Raw genomic sequence first — 20,654 nt, 5'->3', positions numbered from 1 at the left:
TGATCACAAAGCAGTTTATATATCAAGCCTGTTGAGAATCTAGTTGCCGCAACTCCTCCCGGCATCCATTCATAGGAGTCCATACAGTTGGTAGTGGAGAGTGATAAGAGGAAGGTAATAACCTGAACCTGGTTTTCTGATCTTGCCGGGGGGATTCGCCATCCATCGTTTTCCCGTAGCTCTGCCAGTGTAGCCTCTCTAGGTATTGGAAACCTGATTCTTGAATTTCGTCCTAGATAGTCAGACAAACAACAAAGGGAGACCAATTTCCAGACCAGAAATAGCGTTTATTTCAACACTAGATCATCATTACACCATCCCCACTCTCGGTCTAAACAAAGAAACATTGATTTGTACCATCATGTAATTTATGAAGAACAAACAAAGAAAAAGGGAAGACTTGAATTACTTTTTTTTTTTTATTACCGCTAATGTGCAAAAATGATTTTCATGGATGTAAATATAGAGTCGTATAATTCGGCAGAATCTTCAGAAAAGGAAATACACATTTTCCACGTCATGTGATCTATGATTTATGAAGGATATGTTTTTTTATGTAAGTGTTACCTAACCCGGAAGCTTATAAGATGAGCAATCTTTACATCGAGGAGTACTGTACAAAAAACTGCAATTTGTAAACGTTTACTTCATATTTTATAAAATGTTAGATTCAATTAGTTGTTCAAATTGCTCGCTTATTCGTATTTGATCTAACAACTAGGACTACTAGGGAATATATATGTATAGTTGTACTTGTCCAGTTGCTAAATATCCAGTGCATTAAGTAACACTTTATTATTTTCCAAATTGTGTTTTGTTATTATAGTCACCACTCAAATTCAAGAGTCCAAGATTTATTAAATTTGAATATAAATTTGTGGAAGGAACACACACCAAAAAAAATAGTTTCTAATATTTGCTGACTTTAAGTTGGTTACTTTTAACAACTGCTTAGTTGATTTCCATCTAACTCGTCAAATATTCTGTTATTTTCTTTGTTGAAAAGAAAGTTGATTGTTACTCTCTTAGTACTATCAAATAGCTCAAGTTGATACCAGGATGAGGAAAGATCACTGTGATGGACCCAGGACATGCTACTTTCACCAACTTGGAATATTCAAAGTGCACCCACCGGTTATCTTTTGGCCTGCATGGAAAAAATTACACCGGTACAGTTAGAAGGTTCCATTGATATCCTAGATCCACCAAGATATCCTATGTTCGTACCATAAATAAGTAGAGCTAAACCAACTCGACCCATAATGATGATCATGTTCTAGTGTTTAACATCCGGATTATTAAGTTGCAGCCGGAAGCAAGTGCTTTAGTTATTATAATAGTTGCAGCCGGAAGCAAGTGCTTCATCTGCTTTGGGCCAGGGCCCGGCTCTGGGCCGCATATATTAATCATATTATTTAAAAGTTGTAATTATGCAGCAACGTATGAATGTAATGGAAGTTTGACTACTTAACGGGTCAATTCCTTTTTTTTACTTTTTTTTTCTGACAAGAAGTTTTTAGTACTTTTTCCCCTTTTATCTCTAGAAATTTCCTTTTGGCTCTCTGCCTAGCATTGCAAACAAAATAAGCTCTTTGGCCAAGACCCATTTATAGAAAATTTCCCCGTTTTGATTTGAATCACCGAAACCATATGGAAAATTTCACGAAACGAGGTAACTAGGCTTAGGCTAGGTATCTTCTTCTTTGGAAAACTTTCATATTTTATCGCCTTGCAAAGCAAGCAACCTCAGACCCCCGGTATCTATATAATGTCAGTTTATTTTTTCTTAAAACCCAGCCACCATTAAAGCGAATATGGGGAATTCTGAGTCCACTTCTTCTCCACATCAAAACTGTTGCAAAGAAGCCGAGACTAAGCTGAAGAAGTGTGTGCGTGCTCACTTGGCTTCCAAGATTGAGGAAATGGCTACCAAAGAAAGAGAGAAGGATTTCAAAGCCGCCTTCGATGACGACCATGATAAGTATGCGGACTACATGAAAAGAGGTGCTTGCAACGAATCATATATGACATGGGTAAAAAACACTGATAAGGGCTCTGATGATAAGTATATGAGAATGATGGAGTGTATGGAGGCCCACTCTGATTACTATCATAAGTTTCTCGACTTCTACATAGGTGGTCAGGAACGAGTAATGAAGGAATTTAAATCCATTTATCCCTTCAGAAAGGACGACGAAACTCCTATTAGGGTTCAAGAGTTCTTAGAAGATTGTTGCAAAGAACAATACTTGGCTGTTTTTAGATGCTACCTAAAGAACCTAGCTGAGGTGTTGACTACTTAGGTTCGTTTAAGTTGTTATCAAACAGGGATAAATTGTTCGCTTTTTAGGAACATAAATAAAACTTTTCATGGTTTGAGTTTTTTTTCTATCAATGCTTTATATATATATATGATTTGCCCTATTGGTTATTACTTTGTTGATTTGATGTCCCTCTGATACGAACTCAAAGATGAAAATCTTTACAATCCCTTGTCCAATCCTCGAGACGAGGTACAAGTATCTTCCTCTAGCTAGGTATCTTGTTCATCTTAGTCTTGGCAATCGTTCCTTTAATTTCCTCTGTATTTATAATATCTCTTTGGTATCTATACCAAGAACTTAACATCCATTATGTAATGTTTTTATGATAGATACAAACACTACACTAGACCAACCAAAAAAGTCAGGACTATATTTACACTAAATATTTAACGAAATAACTCTCAAACAAACTAATATTATTTAATGAATTAAATTCTACCCGGTCATAGTTATATTTACTACCGGCAAATTTTTATTTTATGAGTTTTTACATTAAGTAAACAAAATTAAGAGGTTTTACCATTAAAATTTTTAAAAATCTAAAATATAATAACATTATCTAAAAATTTGTGACTTCAATTTTCAAAATATTTTTTAGAAATTCTGTAAATATATGAGTTTGATTTTTTTAACATCAAAATTATATGTATGAATTAAAAATGTAAAAACCTGAAAATATAATGAAAATTATCTAAAGATGTATTATTACATTTTTATTAGATAGTTATTATATTTTCTTGTCTTTACGTTTTAAAATTTTAGAATTTTTTTGTTACAGATAAAGCTTTAGATAAATCTTTTTATTTTTTTGGTTTTTACATTTTAATTTATACATATATAAAGTTGATTTTAAAACAAATCAGACTCATATATTTACAGTTTTTTTTTAAATGCTAGTTTTAATTAAAGATACTAATTTTTAGATAATGTTATTCTATTTTGAATTTTTATTTTAATGGCAAAATCTCTCAACTATCTATACTATTAAAGTAAAATACCTAATAGGTTTTTGCCTTTAGTTTTTGAATTATTTACAAAGACATGCCATTTCCTTTTCTGAAATATTTTTAAATCATAATCAATTTTTAAATCATAATCAACGAGTATATTTCCACCCAATCAAAACCAAATCTTTTTATTGCCCAATCACATTGCGGCACTATTAAAACTAGTAAAAACAAAATTCAAATAACTAACCGGTTATTCTGTCCATGGATTTTCGTGGAGGAACCAGATCGGTCTTTTATATAATGAGAGACAATTTATCTCTTCGGTAAAAATACAAACTCCAAACTAATCCCAAGTGGATAACCGACGAACCGAGACAAGCTAACGTCTCTCTTTCTTCATCCGGCTATTGTCCACATACTTGCATTATTTATATTTCTACACCTTTCTCCCTATATTTATATATACATAGAAATATCTCCTTACAACATCTCGCAGGACCTCGCGAAGCAAACCATTTCTCTTTTTCATCTTTTAAGAGATAGACAGAACTAATTAAAGAATAGCAAAAGAAAGCAAAAAAAAAAATGCCAACGTCGCTACAGTTTCAAAGATCTTCCTCCGCCGCAGAAACAGCCAACACCACCATCAGCACCTATCACCACAACCACCACAAACAGGTTCAGAAAGTGACCCTCACGCGCGGGATGGCTGACGTGCCGGATCACGTTGAGATTTTCCACACCCACGTGGTTGGTCCCTCTCAGTGCTTCTCCGTCATGGTGCAAGACGTGGACGCCTCGGCTTCCGCCGTGTGGTCGATCCTTAGCCGCTTCGAACACCCTCAAGCGTACAAACACTTCGTTAGGAGTTGTCACGTGGCTGTTGGAGACGGCCGAGAGGTTGGGTCGGTGAGAGAGATCCGAGTTGTCTCCGGTCTCCCAGCCGTGTTCAGCTTAGAGAGACTCGAGATCATGGACGACGATCGCCACGTCATCAGCTTCAGCGTCGTGGGTGGGGACCACAGGCTTCAGAACTACAGGTCGGTGACGACGGTGCACGAATGTTCGTCCATGATCTCGGTAGAAAGAGGGCACGTGTTGTGGAGTCATACGTCGTTGACGTACCGGCAGGTAACGATAAGGAAGAGACTTGCAGCTTTGCAGATACTATCGTACGTTGCAACTTGCAAATTGCAATCGCTGGCTAAACTCGCCGAGAACCTGCCTAAGTTATCATAGTTACATTTGTTTAATTAGTTATTTTGTTTTGTTTTCTATAATTCTCTCTTTCAAAATTTATCATCTTTTTTTCTCGAGGAGAGTTTGGGTTCTGGATTAGTTAATGTGCCCATGTGGTTTTAGGGTTTGTTAAGTGTTCGTATACTTGTTGATGAACTCTTTTGTATAGTCTCTTGTAGCTTTAACAAACCAAACACTGATTGTTTAGTTTCTGTTTTGTTAGTAATTAATATTCTTCTTGCCCAGATAGTTTACATAAGCATGAGGTTCACTTAATCATGCATGAAACAATATAATGATTCAGTTAATGAGTATTGTTTTGATATTTCTGATAATATATCGCCAACAATTTGATTAAGATAGTCACTGGCATAATTACTAATATACATACGGTATGAAGAGATCTGAAATTTGTGTGGGCAATGAGGAAAACCATGTGCTGTTTTATATGATCCGCTTTTCGTTTATCTTAAGAGAGACATTAAAGTATAACCATGTAATGTAAAATATGTAAGATAGTTTGCACTCTCTTAAAATATGCACAAAATATACAAAACTACTTATCTTCGTCTTTGTAATCGAAGTACTGATCATTAGTTATACATCAACAACCCTTGAGGAAATGACAAAAATTCAGGATATACTCGAACCAATGTGTAATCTATCTTGAATATCAGGAAATGACAACAATTCAGGAAATGACAACAATTCAGGACAACATATTACGTAACTTTTTCAATCTTTTTTTTTTATTTTATTATTTTGTTCTTTTTATTAATTTTTTTACTAATATTTTCCTAAATTTTTACATATTTTTTGCTAAATATTTATTTTTCTCTCTAAATAGTAATAAATGAATTAAACATTGTAAAGTCTGTATCTTTTTATGTGGTTTCACAATCATCCATTGGATATGATTGTTAAACATTGAGACCAGGGTGAGTAACCACAAGATTTCTTCAGTGTTTGTTGGAAACCAAAGCGAGATGATTAATAGCCAGGAGAGGATACCATATCGAGACTCTTGCTGTTGGTTGGTCTCAACAGAGACAAGCCTCTCTTCACCATTCTTGTCTCTGGCACTGTAAGAGGGTGTTTCAGCAGGTCACTGAGCAGCTTCAGAAGCTTGTTAATGTTCTAAAGGTTGTAGCTTTCTTCTACATCACCACAACACTCATCAGTTTCTGCATTAATCGTAACTGTGTCGTCAAATAGTACCCCCTCTTATTGATTTTTTTTTGAGTTGATATTTAAGATTGAAGATATCTACCGACTTTTACTTATATCAACAGTTGTGCTTGTGTGTATTTCTGTGAAGGAAATCAGTGACTTCCTTTTTTTGATGCACTCCGTGAAGAAGGGACATCAACTTCAGTCTGTAGAACTCTCCATGAAGTAGCTGATACAATACTGGTAATGTTTTTTTTCCTTTTTTTTGTGGGTGTTGTAGCAAATAAAAGCACTTTAAAATCCCAGCTTTTGCCCCAGTGACCTTAGACTTGTTTGGAGATGAATCCGTAGATTCTCATTCAAAAAATGCTGCTGACAAATCTGTTGTAACAAAATTCCTGCAATCTCAGCCTGCAGATTATTCGGCTAGTAAACTACGGGTAGTTTGAGCTCTGCGTATTTGTTGATACATTATATATATGCATATATGCATCATTCACTTGCAATGTTCTATCATGTCGTTAAAATTTTACAGTTTCCATATTTTTGTGTTTTTGATTGAACAATTGAATATTTGCTGCATTCAACAGGAAATGATGAAGGAAAAACGTCTTCCGGCAGCATTCAAATGTCACCATAATTTTAACGACGTATCACTTGACAACCTATTTTATAAAGAGATATTAGGCTCCATATACCTACAAAAAACTAATATTAACAAACTATCCTAACACTATTATTGACACTATTGACAAATCTATAACTCAATATTACCCATGCCCAAATGATCTGCCCCTGCCTAAATGATCTCATCATTCTCTCTCCTTCCCTCTTTCGTGTCTCTTCACCAAACAATATTTTTCTTCTTCTTCTCTCTTATCTTATTCTTCTTCCATTTCATCTCCAATTCTATTAAAAATTAAGAGTCTCCAATTAGACAGATTCTAATTGATTAAGATTTTCCCAAAGCATTTTCTGGCTCTTCAGTTACTTGCTGGATTAATTCAATTGGTGAAGAAATTAACTATATTGGAGACTTTTTCTTGTTCATCCATTTTTCCAGTCGAAACAGAGATGGTTTTTTCAGAACTCGGGAATCAAATCCTCGAAGTTGATGGTTTGGTGAAGACCACGACGAAGATGATGGAGGTGAGTATAGTGAGCAGGTAAATTTTTTGGTTAGCTGTTACAAAACATGTTAAAAAAATTACAATGATTTATAAGATATTAATAAGTAGCTGACATTGGGTGATACATAATTTAATAAAATGATACGAAATTGGTTACCGGTCTAACAAGTCACATAACATTGCACGTCAAAAGTTAGCAGTTACATTTTATATAATATGCTTCCGTTAACTGATACATGCTTTGTTAGCTGCTATAAAACATGTTATCGTTGTTTTAAATTGGTTGCCAAGATCTTAAAAGTATATATTGACACCTGGTATATATTTTGTTAAATGGTAAGAAAAATATTATTGTGTTAACTTAATCATTATATGTTGAACTAATATATTCTTAACGGTTAACGTTAAATGTTTCAGGTTAGTGTTAAATGTCTATTGTTAACATACATGGTTTGTTAAATGATACGAAATTCGTTTCCGGTCTAACAAGTCATATAACATTGCACGCCAAAACTTAGCAGTTACATTTTATATAATATGCTTCCATTAACTAATACATGTCTGGTTAGCTGTTATTAAAAAATGTTATCGTTGTTTTATATTGTATTTTCTCTCTTCCTTTTATCAGGTATATTCAATATCGACATTATTGATATGACAGTGACGAAGATGTAGAGTGGAGAAATGGAGTAGATGGGATATTAAGAATATCAATTGATTTAGGAGAAGTTTTTATTTTAATAGGGTTGAGAAAATTGGGAGAAAAAGATAAATATGAGATATATGAAAAATATATGTATCTGGAAAAGAAAGAGAAACATATGAAATTTTAGGGCATGGGTAAAATGGAAAAGGAGATGAAAATATCTACAGTGAATCCGAGTTTTTCTTGCTTTAGGGTAGTTTCTTAATTTGCTGGTGATTTGGGTATATTCACCCAGTTGACTCTTTTATAAATTGGTTGTTGTCCATGTGCACAGTGTGATTCAGAGGATTTAGGCGTGTTACCAGAAATAGATGAGGTTATCTTTAATCACTTGGCTAATTACTTATGTCTTTGACCAGACGGCAGTTAAATCACCGTGGAAGCCTTAACATATCACTTGGACAATTTTGAGAATATGAACTGCAGAATCCTGATATCAGTTTGTTATCACTCCACTCATGTGATTCATTTGAACCTAAAAGATATTTAGACAACCATCAAAGAATATATGTATATATACATATATTTGAATTTCATATCTTTTTTTTTTTGGTAAATATTCATTAATGAAAATGAAAGTGATACAAGTTGTTTAAAAAACAAATGAAAGAAACAGAGGATTTGAGAGGGAGGAGGTGCTTCCTAGTGAAAAAAAGGAAAAAGTACATTTAATTAATTAGTTCTGTTTTCCGTTTGTTCTTTATGAATGGGGCCATTTATTAGTTCTTCATTTTGGTCAAATTCAATATGAACAATACTAGTATTTGTAAGAATACAAAAATGGTAAGTATAAAAGCGCTTTAATGAATTTCCAGCGAAAGATGTTTTACACATATAACTGCCTACTGCAATGGTTTATAATAAAACCAAAATAACATATTCGATTTTCTTGGAGTGGATAGATAGCTCTGGAGTGTAGTTGTAGTTATCAAGTTCAACAAGTCCTCGGTACACGACAATGCAAGGACAGATACTAATGAAAAGGGAAAAAATGAGTAAAAGGTTTCATGCGAAGGATCGAACCGCGTTTTGGGGGAGGTCAGATGGAGTGTTTTACCAGCAGAACTACCCAAACTTCATTGTTCCAATATAACATTTATTGATATTTAATGGGTTTCATCTGACACCCTATCTTCCTCAGTGGGTCCACCATTGCAGTCATCTCTTGGTTTCATGCGGGGTACACTTTCTCCGGTTTGTCAAAATGTTAATTACTTGTATAGTTGTATTAGGTCAAATAATTACTACTCTAGACTATATCTTATGATATATTGATACGTCGTGCTGCTTAGGGTCGGACTTAGGACATCTCCAACCCTACTCCATTTTCTACTCCAAATATCATTTTGGAGTAAAATCCTCTCCAACCCCACTCCATTTTCAACTCCAAAATAGAGTAATGGCTAGGGTTACTCCATTTATGGAGTAATCTTACACATTACTCCATTTTGGAGTTGAAGTTTTTTTATTTATGAAATGGTCCTTTAAATCTTTAATGTTTTTATTTCTTACTTAAATAATATTTCAAAATGATACAATAACATAAAAAACAAGATATTTCATTATTTAATAATCTGACATTCGCGCTTCGGTATTATGAAATGACCTTTCGTTTTTGAAAAAAAAAATATTACATGACATCATGACTACATGTATAATTTTACACAACATGATAATTGAGGATGAGCGTGAACTCGATGCACCAACTGAAGTTGCAAGAGAAGCTCTACCTCTAGAGATCGAAATTGCAAAAAATAAAAATGTCTGATTTCAAAATTTTCTTGCCGATTTAGAAATATTAAAGATAAAGAAGTTCATTTTTTATTACGAAATGCATTAGTTGATCATTTGTGGAAAAAATATTCTAATGTTCATTATTGAACCAACTTATATATTATACTTTATTCTATTTTTATGATTTCTTGTACCTTTTAATAATAAATGTTTAATTTAAATAAATTATATTTTAAAGTATTTTTGCAAATATAAAATAGTTGGGGTTAATTGGTAAACTTTTATAAGTATATGATATTATTAACAATTATTAACTATTTTTGGAGTAAAAAATAGAGTAATACATTGGAGTAAAACATCACTCCATTTTGGAGTTGCACCATTTTGGAGTAAAATTTGAAGTAATACATTGGAGATGCTCTTAGGCATGGGGTCTCCTACATTTTGTTTAATAATCAATATTATTATCAGTTTTTTTTTTTTTGAAAAATATTATTATCAGTTTTCCTGTATCAAAAATTCAATTAATCCACCAGCTTTAATGTAGTTAAAAAGCAATATAAATTTGTATTGACCACTACAATCAGACTAGATGTAACAGATTAAAAACCAGGACCCAACTTTAAATCATGAACCAACAAAACACTCGTTAGCTGTGTATGCGGCAAGAAAACGTAACTGTTTTTTATCAGACAAAAAAAATGTAACGTAGTTATGATTGATTTAACTAAACTAAATACAGATATACAATAATAAGTTCTTTTTAAAGAAAAATCCAGTGGCATAAAAATAATATTCCAAAGGAGTAACAGAGGTAAAAGATATCAATGATTGTGAATTAATTAATTAATTAATAACAGGGGTACTAATATTAACACACTTATTTATGGTTAACCACGACACATAAAATTAATTAGATTAGTTCTAAAGAATTACCTTGATTTAAATTAGTTTACTGGATACAAATATTAGTTTAGTGATGATGATGATGAGCTCAGTGGCGAGTCTAGTGATGTTGATGCTGATAAGGATTTGAAGCGTTTGAATTCTAATTTCGAGGATCTTTGTGAGGAGGATAAGATTCTTGTGTTCTACAAGAAGCTGTTGATTGAGTGGAAACAGGAGCTTGATGATGTGGAGAAAACTGAGAGGAGAACTGTTGAAGGGAAGAAGAATGTAGCCACTTTGAAGCAGTGTGCTAGGTATCTTACTCCTCTCTTCAACTTATGCTGGAAGAAGGTGAAAGCATAATCCTTTTGCTAATAATTAGTAGACTTGTTGTGTGAACTTATTATATAAGGTAGCAACTTGCTATGTAGATTATCTAAAACTAATCGGCATACATAACTATGTTGGTTAAACTTAGTTTGGGTACGAACACAGATGCATATCGTCTCGGTTTCGTTAGCTTGAGTACTTTTGGTTTCAGATTTGGTGGCAAGAATAGATATTTCAGTAAATATATTGCTACTTAAACACTTAAGACGTAGAACATCAAGTAGCACTCTGTTTCTGGAGCTTGCCATTGAGGCCTGTGTTACTTCCCATTTAGTAACTTTAGAAGATTTTGGTGCAAAGCTTCTCCATTCTGTCTTATTAAGGTTAATATACTTTCTACATTGAAGTTTTATGAGCTCTCCTTGACTTATACGTTTACAAATTGCAGGGTTAAATGAATTAAGCCTTAACTGGTCATAATTATATTTACTACCGGTAAATCTCTAGATTATTATGAGTTTTTACATTAAGTAAACATAATTAAGGGGGTTTACCATTAAAAATAAATAAAAATCTAGAATATAGTAACATTATCTAAAAATTACTAACTTAAATTTTCAAAAATATTTTTTAAAATTTCTGTAAATATATGAGTTTGATTTTTTAACATCAAAATTATATGTATAATAAATTAAAAATGTAAAAAACCTGAAAATATAATAAAATTATGTAAAGATGTATTATTACATTTTTATTAGATAAGATATAATTTTTATAATATTTTCTTGTTTTTTATATTTTTAATTTTTAAATAATTTTTAGTACATGTAAAGCTTTAGATAGTTTTTGTTATATTTTTTGGTTTTACATTTTAATTTATACATATATAATGTTGGTTTTAAAACAAATCAGACTAATATATTTGCAGATTTTTTTTTAAATGCTAATTTTGAAATTAAAGTTACTAATTTTTAGATAATGTTATTATATTTTGATTTTTTATATTTTTAATGGTAAAACCTCTCAATTATGTTTATTTAATGTAAAAACCCCAAAACTAAAGATTTACTGATAGTAAAAATAATTATGACCGGCTAGAATTTAACTCATTAAATAAAGTTAATTTGGAGATTATTTTGTTAAATACTTAGTCTGAAGGTTTTTACTCAAAACAAACTTATTTGAGGGTTTAACTTTAAAATTTACATGTAAAAACCTCTAAACTAAAGATTTGTCAGTGATAAAAGTAATTTTGACCGGCTAGGATTTAAATAAGTTAGTTTAAGGTTATTTTATTAAATACTTAATTTGGAAGTTTTTACCCAAAAACAAATTTACTTGAGGTGTTAATGTTAAAATCCACAATTCTAATTGGAGAAATGTTTTCAACAGGTTTTTAATTGTTACATTTCTTTTTGACGGAATCTTTCATTCACCATGCTACAATACATCGTAAGTCTTCAGAAACCTAATATCAAAATGATTGGTCTCCTTAACATAATGCTAGAGGAGAGTGTTTTTGGTTGGAACAGGCAGTTCTCTCAAATACATGAACACATTTATTCACTTTGTGCTGAATATACATTGCACAAGATGTAGGTTACGTTTCTATCCAACGATGCTTTTAAAATTCGTCTGACGCATTAATTTGAGATTGATTGTCGGTTCAACCCCAAACTTCATCATCGTTTTTCTTTCTCTGTTTTATGCCTTTATTTCAACATTAGATAATCATTACACCATCCCCACTCTAAGATCTAAACAAAAGAAACATCGGGTTGTACCATCATGTAATTTTTGAAGAACAAACAAGGAAAGAGGGAAATTTGATTTTTTTCTTTCTTATTACCACCGCTTGTCTGCAAAATTGATTTTCATGGATGTAAATATAGAGTGGTATAATTCGGCAGGATCTTCAGAAAAGAAAATACACGTTTTCCACGTCATGTGATCTATGATTTATGAAGGATATGTTTTTTTTAATGTTTGTGTTACCTAACCCGGAAGCTTATAAGATGAGCAAACTTTACATCGAGGACTGTACAAAAAACTGCAATTTGTAAACGTTTTCTTCTTATTTTATAAAATGTTAGGTTCAATTAGGAGTTCAAATTGCTCGTTTATTCGTATTTGATCAAACAACTAGGACTAGTTGGGAATATGTATGTCCAGTTGCTGAAAATCCAGTGCATTAAGTAACACTTTATTATTTTCCAAATTGTGTTTTGTTAATTATTATGCCGACCACTCAAATTCAAGAGTCTAATATTTACTACAATATTTGGTTTGAATATAAGTTTGTGGAAGGAAACACTTCAAAAAATATTGTGGATAATTGGTTAGATTAACTGTAGAAATATTAATGTAAGCTTCGGTCGATCTGTAGGAATTTTGGATGTAAATATGTCTGATGTAATGTAGAAATTAAATGGAAAAAGTGAAAATCCGTCAAATACTTTTTTCTACATCTTAGTAAATACTCCCTCCGTTTCAAATTATATGTCGTTTTGGAGCAAAATTTTCGTTTCAAAATAAGTGTCGTTTTATGATTTCAATGCAAAATTTATTGACTTTTTAATCTAATCTATTTTTCTATTAGTTGAAATCTAATTAGGTGTATTGGTAATGATGTTTTTATCTAGTAAATATACAAAATTAAATGTTTTATTAATCTGTGTGGCGAAGTCTAGAACGACAAATAAATTGAAACGGAGGGAGTAATGTTTTAGAAAAATAGGACATCTTTCCTTGTTTTTTTTGCTTTAGAAAATAAATAAAGCATGATTGATCATTTTTAGAGCTGTACATATATTATTTACTACATCTCAACCGATTACCTCCAGTACTGCCTAATTCAAAATATTTGCTGACTTTAAGTTGATTACTTTTAAGGTTTAACAACTGCTTAGTTGATTACTACTAACTCGTCAAATATTCTGTTATTTTCTTTGTTGAAAAGAAAGTTGATTATTACTTTCTTAGTACTATCAAATAGCTCAATTTGATACTAAGATGAGAAAAGATCATCATGTGATGGACCCAGGACATGCTACTTTCACCAACTTGGAATCTTTAAAGTGCAATGGTTATCTTTGGCCTGCAGGAAAAAATACCGGTGCACTTAGAAGGTTCCATTGATATCCTTGATCCACCAAGATATCCTATATTCGTACCAAAAGTAAGTAGAGCTAAACTCGACCCATATAGTTATCATGTTCTAGTGTTTAACATCCCGATTATTAATTAATTTCCTCAATTCTAATACTTCAGCTACTAGTGAAAAGTAGGCTTAGATGAGTGTTGATCTTGGACAAGAAATTCAAAATGACTTTTAAATCTGATATCAAAATTCGTAATAACGTTATGGAATTTCTTACAAGCATGCGCATTCCTTGTGATGACAAGTACAAAAGTAAGAACATCAGCATTGCTGAAGTCTCTCTCTCACAATTCTCTATACATTTATATATATATTTTTAATACAATGTATTTATCTGGAAAACACAAGTTAAAGAAACAAAATTAGAGACTTGGTCAGATACCATCACTAATCATGCTCTAAAACAAAATTAAAATAGCTAACCGGTTACACTCTATAGATTTCGTGGGGAACCGGGTCAGTCCTTTATATATATCTTTTTTTTTTGTTAAAGAATATAACGAGAGAAATTTTCTTTCTTCTGTAAAAATACAACTTCAAACAAATCCCCAAGTGGACAACCGACGAACCTAGACAAGCTAACCTCTCTTTCTTCATCCGGCTATTGTCCACATACTTGCATTATTTATATTTATACACCCTCCTCCTTATATTTATATATAGAAATATCTCATAGGGCCTCACAAAGCAAACCATTTATCTATCTCCTTTTAAGAGAGAGAGACAGAACTAGAGAATATTAAAAGAAAGAAATTAAATACAAAAAAATGCCAACGTCGCTACGGTTCGAAAGATCTTCGACCGCCGCAGAAACAGCCAACGCCACCATCAACTCCTATCATCACCACCACAAACAGCCCCAGAAAGTGAGCCTCACGCGGGGGATGGCTGATGTGCCGGATCACGTGGAGATTTTCCACACCCACGTGGTTGGTCCCTCTCAGTGCTTCTCCGTCGTGGTGCAAGACGTGGACGCTTCGGCTTCCGCCGTATGGTCGATCCTCAGCCGATTTGAACACCCTCAAGCGTACAAACACTTCGTCAGGAGCTGTCACGTGGCTGTTGGAGACGGCCGAGAGGTTGGGTCGGTGAGAGAGATCCGAGTTGTCTCCGGTCTCCCAGCCGCGTTCAGCTTAGAGAGACTCGAGATCATGGACGACGATCGCCACGTCATCAGCTTCAGCGTTGTGGGTGGGGACCACAGGCTTCAGAACTACAGGTCGGTGACGACGGTGCACGAATGTTCGTCGTCGGATGACGGTAGAAAGAGGGCACGTGTTGTGGAGTCATACGTCGTTGACGTACCGGCAGGTAACGATAAGGAAGAGACTTGCAGCTTCGCAGATACTATCGTACGTTGCAACTTGCAATCGCTGGCTAAACTCGCCGAGAACCTACCTAAGTTATCATAGTTACATTTGTTTGATTAGTTATTTTGTTTTGTTTTCTATAATTCTCTCTTTCAAAATTTATCATCTTTTTTTCTCGAGGACGGTTTGGGTTCTGGATTAGTTAATGTGCCCATGTGGCTTTTAGAGACTACAAAAATAGTGGTTTTGGTTTTTCGAAGTTAGGGTTTTGGGTTTGTTAAGTGTTCGTGTACTTGTTTACCCTTAAGACCATTTCTTCTTGATGAACTTTTTTGTATAGTCTCTTGTAGCTTTAACAAACCAAACACTGATTGTTTAGTTTCTGTTTTGTTCGTAATTAATATTCTTCTTGCCCAGATAGTTTACATAAGTATGAGGTTCACTTAATCATGCATGAAACAATATAATGATTCAGTTAATGAGTATTGTTTTGATATTTCCGATAATATATCGCCAACAATTTGATTAAGATAAATCGTTTGCAAAAAAAAAACAATTTGATTAAGATAGTCACTGGCATAATTACTAATATACATACGGTACGAAGAGATCTGAAATTTGTGTGGGCAATCAGGAAAACCATGTGCTGTTTTATATGATCTGCTTTAAGTTTATCTTAAGAGAGACATTAAAGTATAACTATGTAATGTAAAATATGTAACATAGTTTGCGCACTCTTAAAATATGCACAAAATATACAAAACTACTTATCTTCGTCTTTGTAATCGAAGTACTGATCATTAGTTATACATCAACAATCCTTGAGGAAATGACAACAATTCAGGATATACTCGAACCAATGTGTAATCTATCTTGAATATCACGTACTATATAATATTTAACAAAATTTAGTAAAGTAATTTGGCATGTAGCAAAGGAGATTACATCATTATTATTTCTCCTAATTTCATAACTTAAATTCCAAATAATTTTTCATTTTATCGACCAACTTTCCATTAATACATAAATGGTTTTGTTTTTATCCACCAAAATTAAAATTAATCCTACTTTTATTCACCAAAGTGATAAAATTTCCTTGGGTCTTTTTACTTTTTTGGATGCGTGAACCGTTACAACTTCGCTGTCAAAATTATTACTCTCCTGATGTTTTCCTTGTCCTATATATTTAACTCGTGAAGAAAAGGGTAAGAAACATAAAAAAAAGTAACTTTATAATAAAATCTCCTTGTTTGATACAGAGAATCCAATGAACAAGATGAAAAGACTTCCATTCTTTCAAAGTTTCCAAAGGCAATATGAGAAATTACTTTGCAATTAATTAGTACGATTTTGAGACTTGTGAAACCAAATTCAACTTAGATAAATGTATATGATCGTACGTAAAACGCAAGTTGGGTGTAAGAAAATCCAACTTTTCTAAAAAGAAAATCCAACTTGTTATAGAAAAAAACAAAGCCATGCAAGTTGCAAGGGAAAAAAAGTTGTTACTCTTCTTTAACACCTAAAAGATATATTTCGTAAATAAATTAATGATAAAATTAGAAACAAATTGAGTATGTCTGATTTAATGTATTATCATAGTGAGTACAAGATATATGTAAACGTTGTCGAGGAAGGAAAGAATTACAAGTTGATGTGCAAGTTGGCAAGGAGGCTATTAATGTTTTTCCTCTTTGGGTCGTTTGTAAATGACATTTAAACCGACCTACCTCTCTTATCTTGTTGACGACTTCCATAGTTTTGTATCATTGTTTTACTTATACTTTCGCATTTTTGTAAACCCACAAAGTTTCTTATCTAGTTTTTTATCTGATTAATTTGGAGTACTCGAGAGAGTACGGAAGATTCCAAACTATTTTTCAAAAGAAAAAGATGTAATTTACAAAATTATTCTTTTTAGGGATATCCAGATGAGTCTAAAACAATATAAAGTCCAAAACAATTATAATATTGATTTAGTTTTTTTTTTTTTTTTGAAAAAGAGATTGATTTAGCATTTTAAACTCATTTCCTTACCACTTGACTATAAGGTCCTAGACAACTTATCTTGCTATTTTAACAGTGTCGGTTCATGATTGTTAAATACCCTAATCTTTTTTTTTTGAACACATTTTTTTAACAAAAATTAAATAACCTAATCAAAACTAAAATATATACATTAATCAGTTGAGTAATTTTTTTTTAAATGGATAAATTTAGTTTTGAAAAAGAAAATTGGATAAACATTTATGCTCTACACCACCGCTTCTATTGCTTATCCAACGGACCGGACCTCGTTATTTAACTCATACATTTCCTTAGGTATATAATATGAACTAGATTATGATCCGCGCTTTGGAAGCGCAGAATATTTTACGATGAAAATTTTCACTAATAACTTAACAAATATTTTGGTAACTTTTAAAGAGTGTATTTAAAATATTTTTGCATTTAAATCAGTGTTTCTAAATTCAACCCGATTGTGATTATACCGGTTGATCCGGAGATCTGACAATTCAATTTAGGTTTTTAAAATATTCATATTAACAAAAATCACTAAAATCCGAGACTAACCGATTGAACTGATGGATGACCAATATGTAATCTAATTTGATTTAAATTGTGATAGTTTCATAATTTGTAATCTTATAATCCAAATTTTAAAGTTCATTATTTTGTAATTTATGAAATTATGATGTTTCTACAAAATTTTAAAGAGAAAATGATAGATATAAAATATTAAGATTAATTATTGTATTGTTTGGAAACATTGATAGTAGTATAAAAATATATTGTTTGGAAACATTGATAGTAGTATAAAGAAATAAGTATATTGTTTGGAAACATGTATAGTAGTATAAAGAAAGGAACATTAGTGATTTAACGTAGGTTTAACTATAAAGTATAAAGGTGTATTTAATTTAAAAACTTACAAAATAAATGTTAGGTCTAACTGAATGTTTCTGTTTTAATAAGATAGATGTTAGTTTACCATTATTTTAAAAATTTAAAAATTTAAAAATTTATTATGTATATAATATATGTTATACTTTATATCATGTACATCGGATCATATAAAACTAATTTTAATATTATAAAACTCTATACAAAAGATGCATATAAGATTGTCATAACTTACATAGCTGTGGTCTCAGATATAAATTTATTCCCTTATAAAGCTGCAAACATGCATGAAAATTGTGATGACGTACATAGCTGTGATCTCTAGTACAATCCCATTCTTTTAAAAAGCAACCCAGATTTCATATTTTCTCATATAGTCATACCTGGACAATTTTATTCAAAAAATACACTTTAAACCAAAATGTAACTATACATATTTATAGCCATTAGCCAGTACCCATGAGTGTCTGAAAAACGCAAACCAAATTCAACTACACCTACTCTCCGCTTTAACTTGACTGTGGATAAACATTTTTAACGTATGTTTTTAGCTTCAAATCCAATGCGACTTAGAAGCATCTCAGTGCGAGACTGATGTAACGTAGAAAAAAAAAACAAAGTTATCTCCTAATGCATGAACATCGAGTCAATACCCTTTTGCCTTATAACCACAACGAGTCTATATAAATTCAGTGACTACATTTTACAATTTCTCGAAGGCCTCTTTCCACACAAAAAGACGAAAACGGTATCTGACTTCAAACGTAGGACATATTTTCTTGCTTCTCAAGGATAGAAAAGTTTAGCAAAGAGAAGCTCATTCCAAGTGTCTTGAAGGCCAGGCAAGCACCAGTGCACACAATCCGCATAGCTTGTAGGATTCTCTAGCTGTTCCGACGTAAGTGGACTCCACTGCTTCTTGTATATGGAAGTGTGCGCATCTTTTCTATAGTTTGACATCTGCGTTATGTTGAGTAACGTTATCGGTGTTTTCGATCTCCCAAATACTTCTCCAATCACTTTCATTATGCTTTTCCGACAATCTGATCCCCAGTAGTTTGGATCTTCTATGAGTGTTGTCTGATTATAGCAGTTCTGTCCCGGTTCACCTCCCCAATCTATGCCCCTGAAACAATCGTAAAACCAGAACAAAAGAAAATCAACAAAAACCCAAACCAATTGGTTTCTTGCTGAGGAAGAAACAATATTTTTTTGACACTTTAGTAAATATAATTAAGCAGTTCGTGAGAATTATAGCTAAACATATTTAATAAAGCTGGATTTATCACTCATTGGTATCTATTTATGCGTTATATTCCTTTATTAAACCGGTCAAAGTCACTAACTTGGCATGAGTTGGAGACATGCTTGTGAAGAAAACCCTAGTTTTCTTACGATCCATATTGTTCTTCACCCATCTCAACATACTCTTCATCCCCATCCTATACGCATCTTCAGTAGAAACCTCTGTGATAACCTTCTCTTTATCTTCAAAAGATCCTTGCCTATATATACATACACAAACCAACATCAGAAGCCATTCAAATATGATTGATGTCCTTATAGTTATATGAGTTCTTGTGATATTAAAAATGGTTACAATATTTTCATCTTCAAGCCAGTCATCCACCATAGATAAGTATTGAAGACGATTATATCAACGTTTTTCCAGTGACGACCATGCTTGTTGATTGACCCTTTCCTCACAACCCTATCTGATACTCTATGGACAATTGCATCATCTGAGTTGGATTCTAGAAGAAACGGTGCCCAATAGAACTCTATCGTCGCGTTATATTCCTGCAGATAGAGATAACAAACCCTAAACTAGGTCAAAAATATTCCCATACATAGAATAAACCCTAGTTTAAGTAGATGGAGTTACCTTGGCGGTGAAGACAGTGAGGGAACCAGAAGTTTTAATTGATTTTTGATCATCAGGGATGACACGATGAAGAAGACAGATCATTGATACAAACATTCCACGGTTTAACGAGTCTCCTACGTACATCATCCTCTTCCCTCTCAGTGTTTCCAACATCAACGTGGCGTTGAAACTATGAAACAGAGGAAACAGAGCAACACGTCAAAACAGAGGAAACAGAGTGATATAGAGGGAAAAGAGCTTACGAGGGAAGATCGCAGTGATTAGGTTGCCACCGCCAGAACTGGTAATCTTTTTCGGGACGGCCGCGTTCTTGACACGTAAGCTGAGGTTGGATGTACGGACACTCCCATTCCTCGTACTGTGGTCGGGAAACTTCATCTCTCACCCACTTCCCACTAAACACGTCACAGCTTTCCTCTGTTTTACCAATAGCAAATGCAAGCTTCTCTGCTTTCTTGTTACCCGGTGTTGGAGAAGGTTGGAGGACAAAAGTGGGCTCAAGCTGGCTAAAGATGCACATGAAGTCTTCACCATAGAGAACACATACAAAGAGGATGAATGTTAAGAGTGTGAAGAGGTAAGGAGAGAGACGGGTTTTTCTTGGAAGTGAAGGAGAAAGTGAAGAAGAAGTGAATGACATTGGTGATGAAGGTTTCATGTTTTAGGATTGGGAAAGAGTGAGAATAGTAGAGCGTCTTTAAATGTAATTAGAGTACTCAAAATGTGACAATTAGTATTAGGAAAAGAGAAGATAAGAAAATTAAGAAATGAACACTTTGGGTTCTTGATGATCTCATTCCACTCAACCTGCAAATAATATTTGGAAAGAGGATGCCAAAAGATGAGTATTGTACAAGGATTAGGTAGTTTATAATATGGTTATGCTTATATTTGGTGATGAAAATTTGTGAAATAGCAAAA

The 20,654-nt window shown here is 32.8% G+C and overlaps 2 protein-coding genes and 1 pseudogene across 2 annotated transcripts; 2 read left to right on the top strand and 1 right to left on the bottom strand.

Annotated features, from left to right (window-relative positions):
- The first annotated feature begins 3,761 nt into the window (after nucleotides 1–3,761).
- On the top strand, nucleotides 3,762–4,752 carry LOC108829588 (abscisic acid receptor PYL6-like; annotated as a pseudogene).
- Nucleotides 4,753–14,189: 9,437 nt separating this feature from the next.
- On the top strand, nucleotides 14,190–15,371 carry LOC108829583 (abscisic acid receptor PYL6). Its single transcript, XM_018603215.2, has one exon. It carries the CDS (start codon nucleotides 14,399–14,401, stop codon nucleotides 15,041–15,043), a length of 645 nt encoding a protein of 214 aa, XP_018458717.1. The 5' UTR covers nucleotides 14,190–14,398; the 3' UTR covers nucleotides 15,044–15,371.
- A 3,129-nt stretch (nucleotides 15,372–18,500) lies between these two features.
- On the bottom strand, nucleotides 18,501–20,594 carry LOC108829581 (protein trichome birefringence-like 33). Its single transcript, XM_018603214.2, has 5 exons — nucleotides 19,976–20,594; nucleotides 19,731–19,902; nucleotides 19,446–19,645; nucleotides 19,192–19,350; nucleotides 18,501–18,971 (listed from the first exon to the last, which is right to left on the bottom strand). Exons 1-5 carry the CDS (start codon nucleotides 20,389–20,391, stop codon nucleotides 18,632–18,634), a joined length of 1,287 nt encoding a protein of 428 aa, XP_018458716.1. The 5' UTR covers nucleotides 20,392–20,594; the 3' UTR covers nucleotides 18,501–18,631.
- Between the last annotated feature and the right edge of the window lie 60 nt (nucleotides 20,595–20,654).

The sequence above is a fragment of the Raphanus sativus genome, chromosome 6, assembly GCF_000801105.2.
Source record: "Raphanus sativus cultivar WK10039 chromosome 6, ASM80110v3, whole genome shotgun sequence".
Classification (NCBI taxonomy): Eukaryota; Viridiplantae; Streptophyta; class Magnoliopsida; order Brassicales; family Brassicaceae; genus Raphanus; species Raphanus sativus.
Note: the sequence above shows the minus strand (reverse complement) of the source record. Positions and strands in the feature narration are given on the sequence as shown.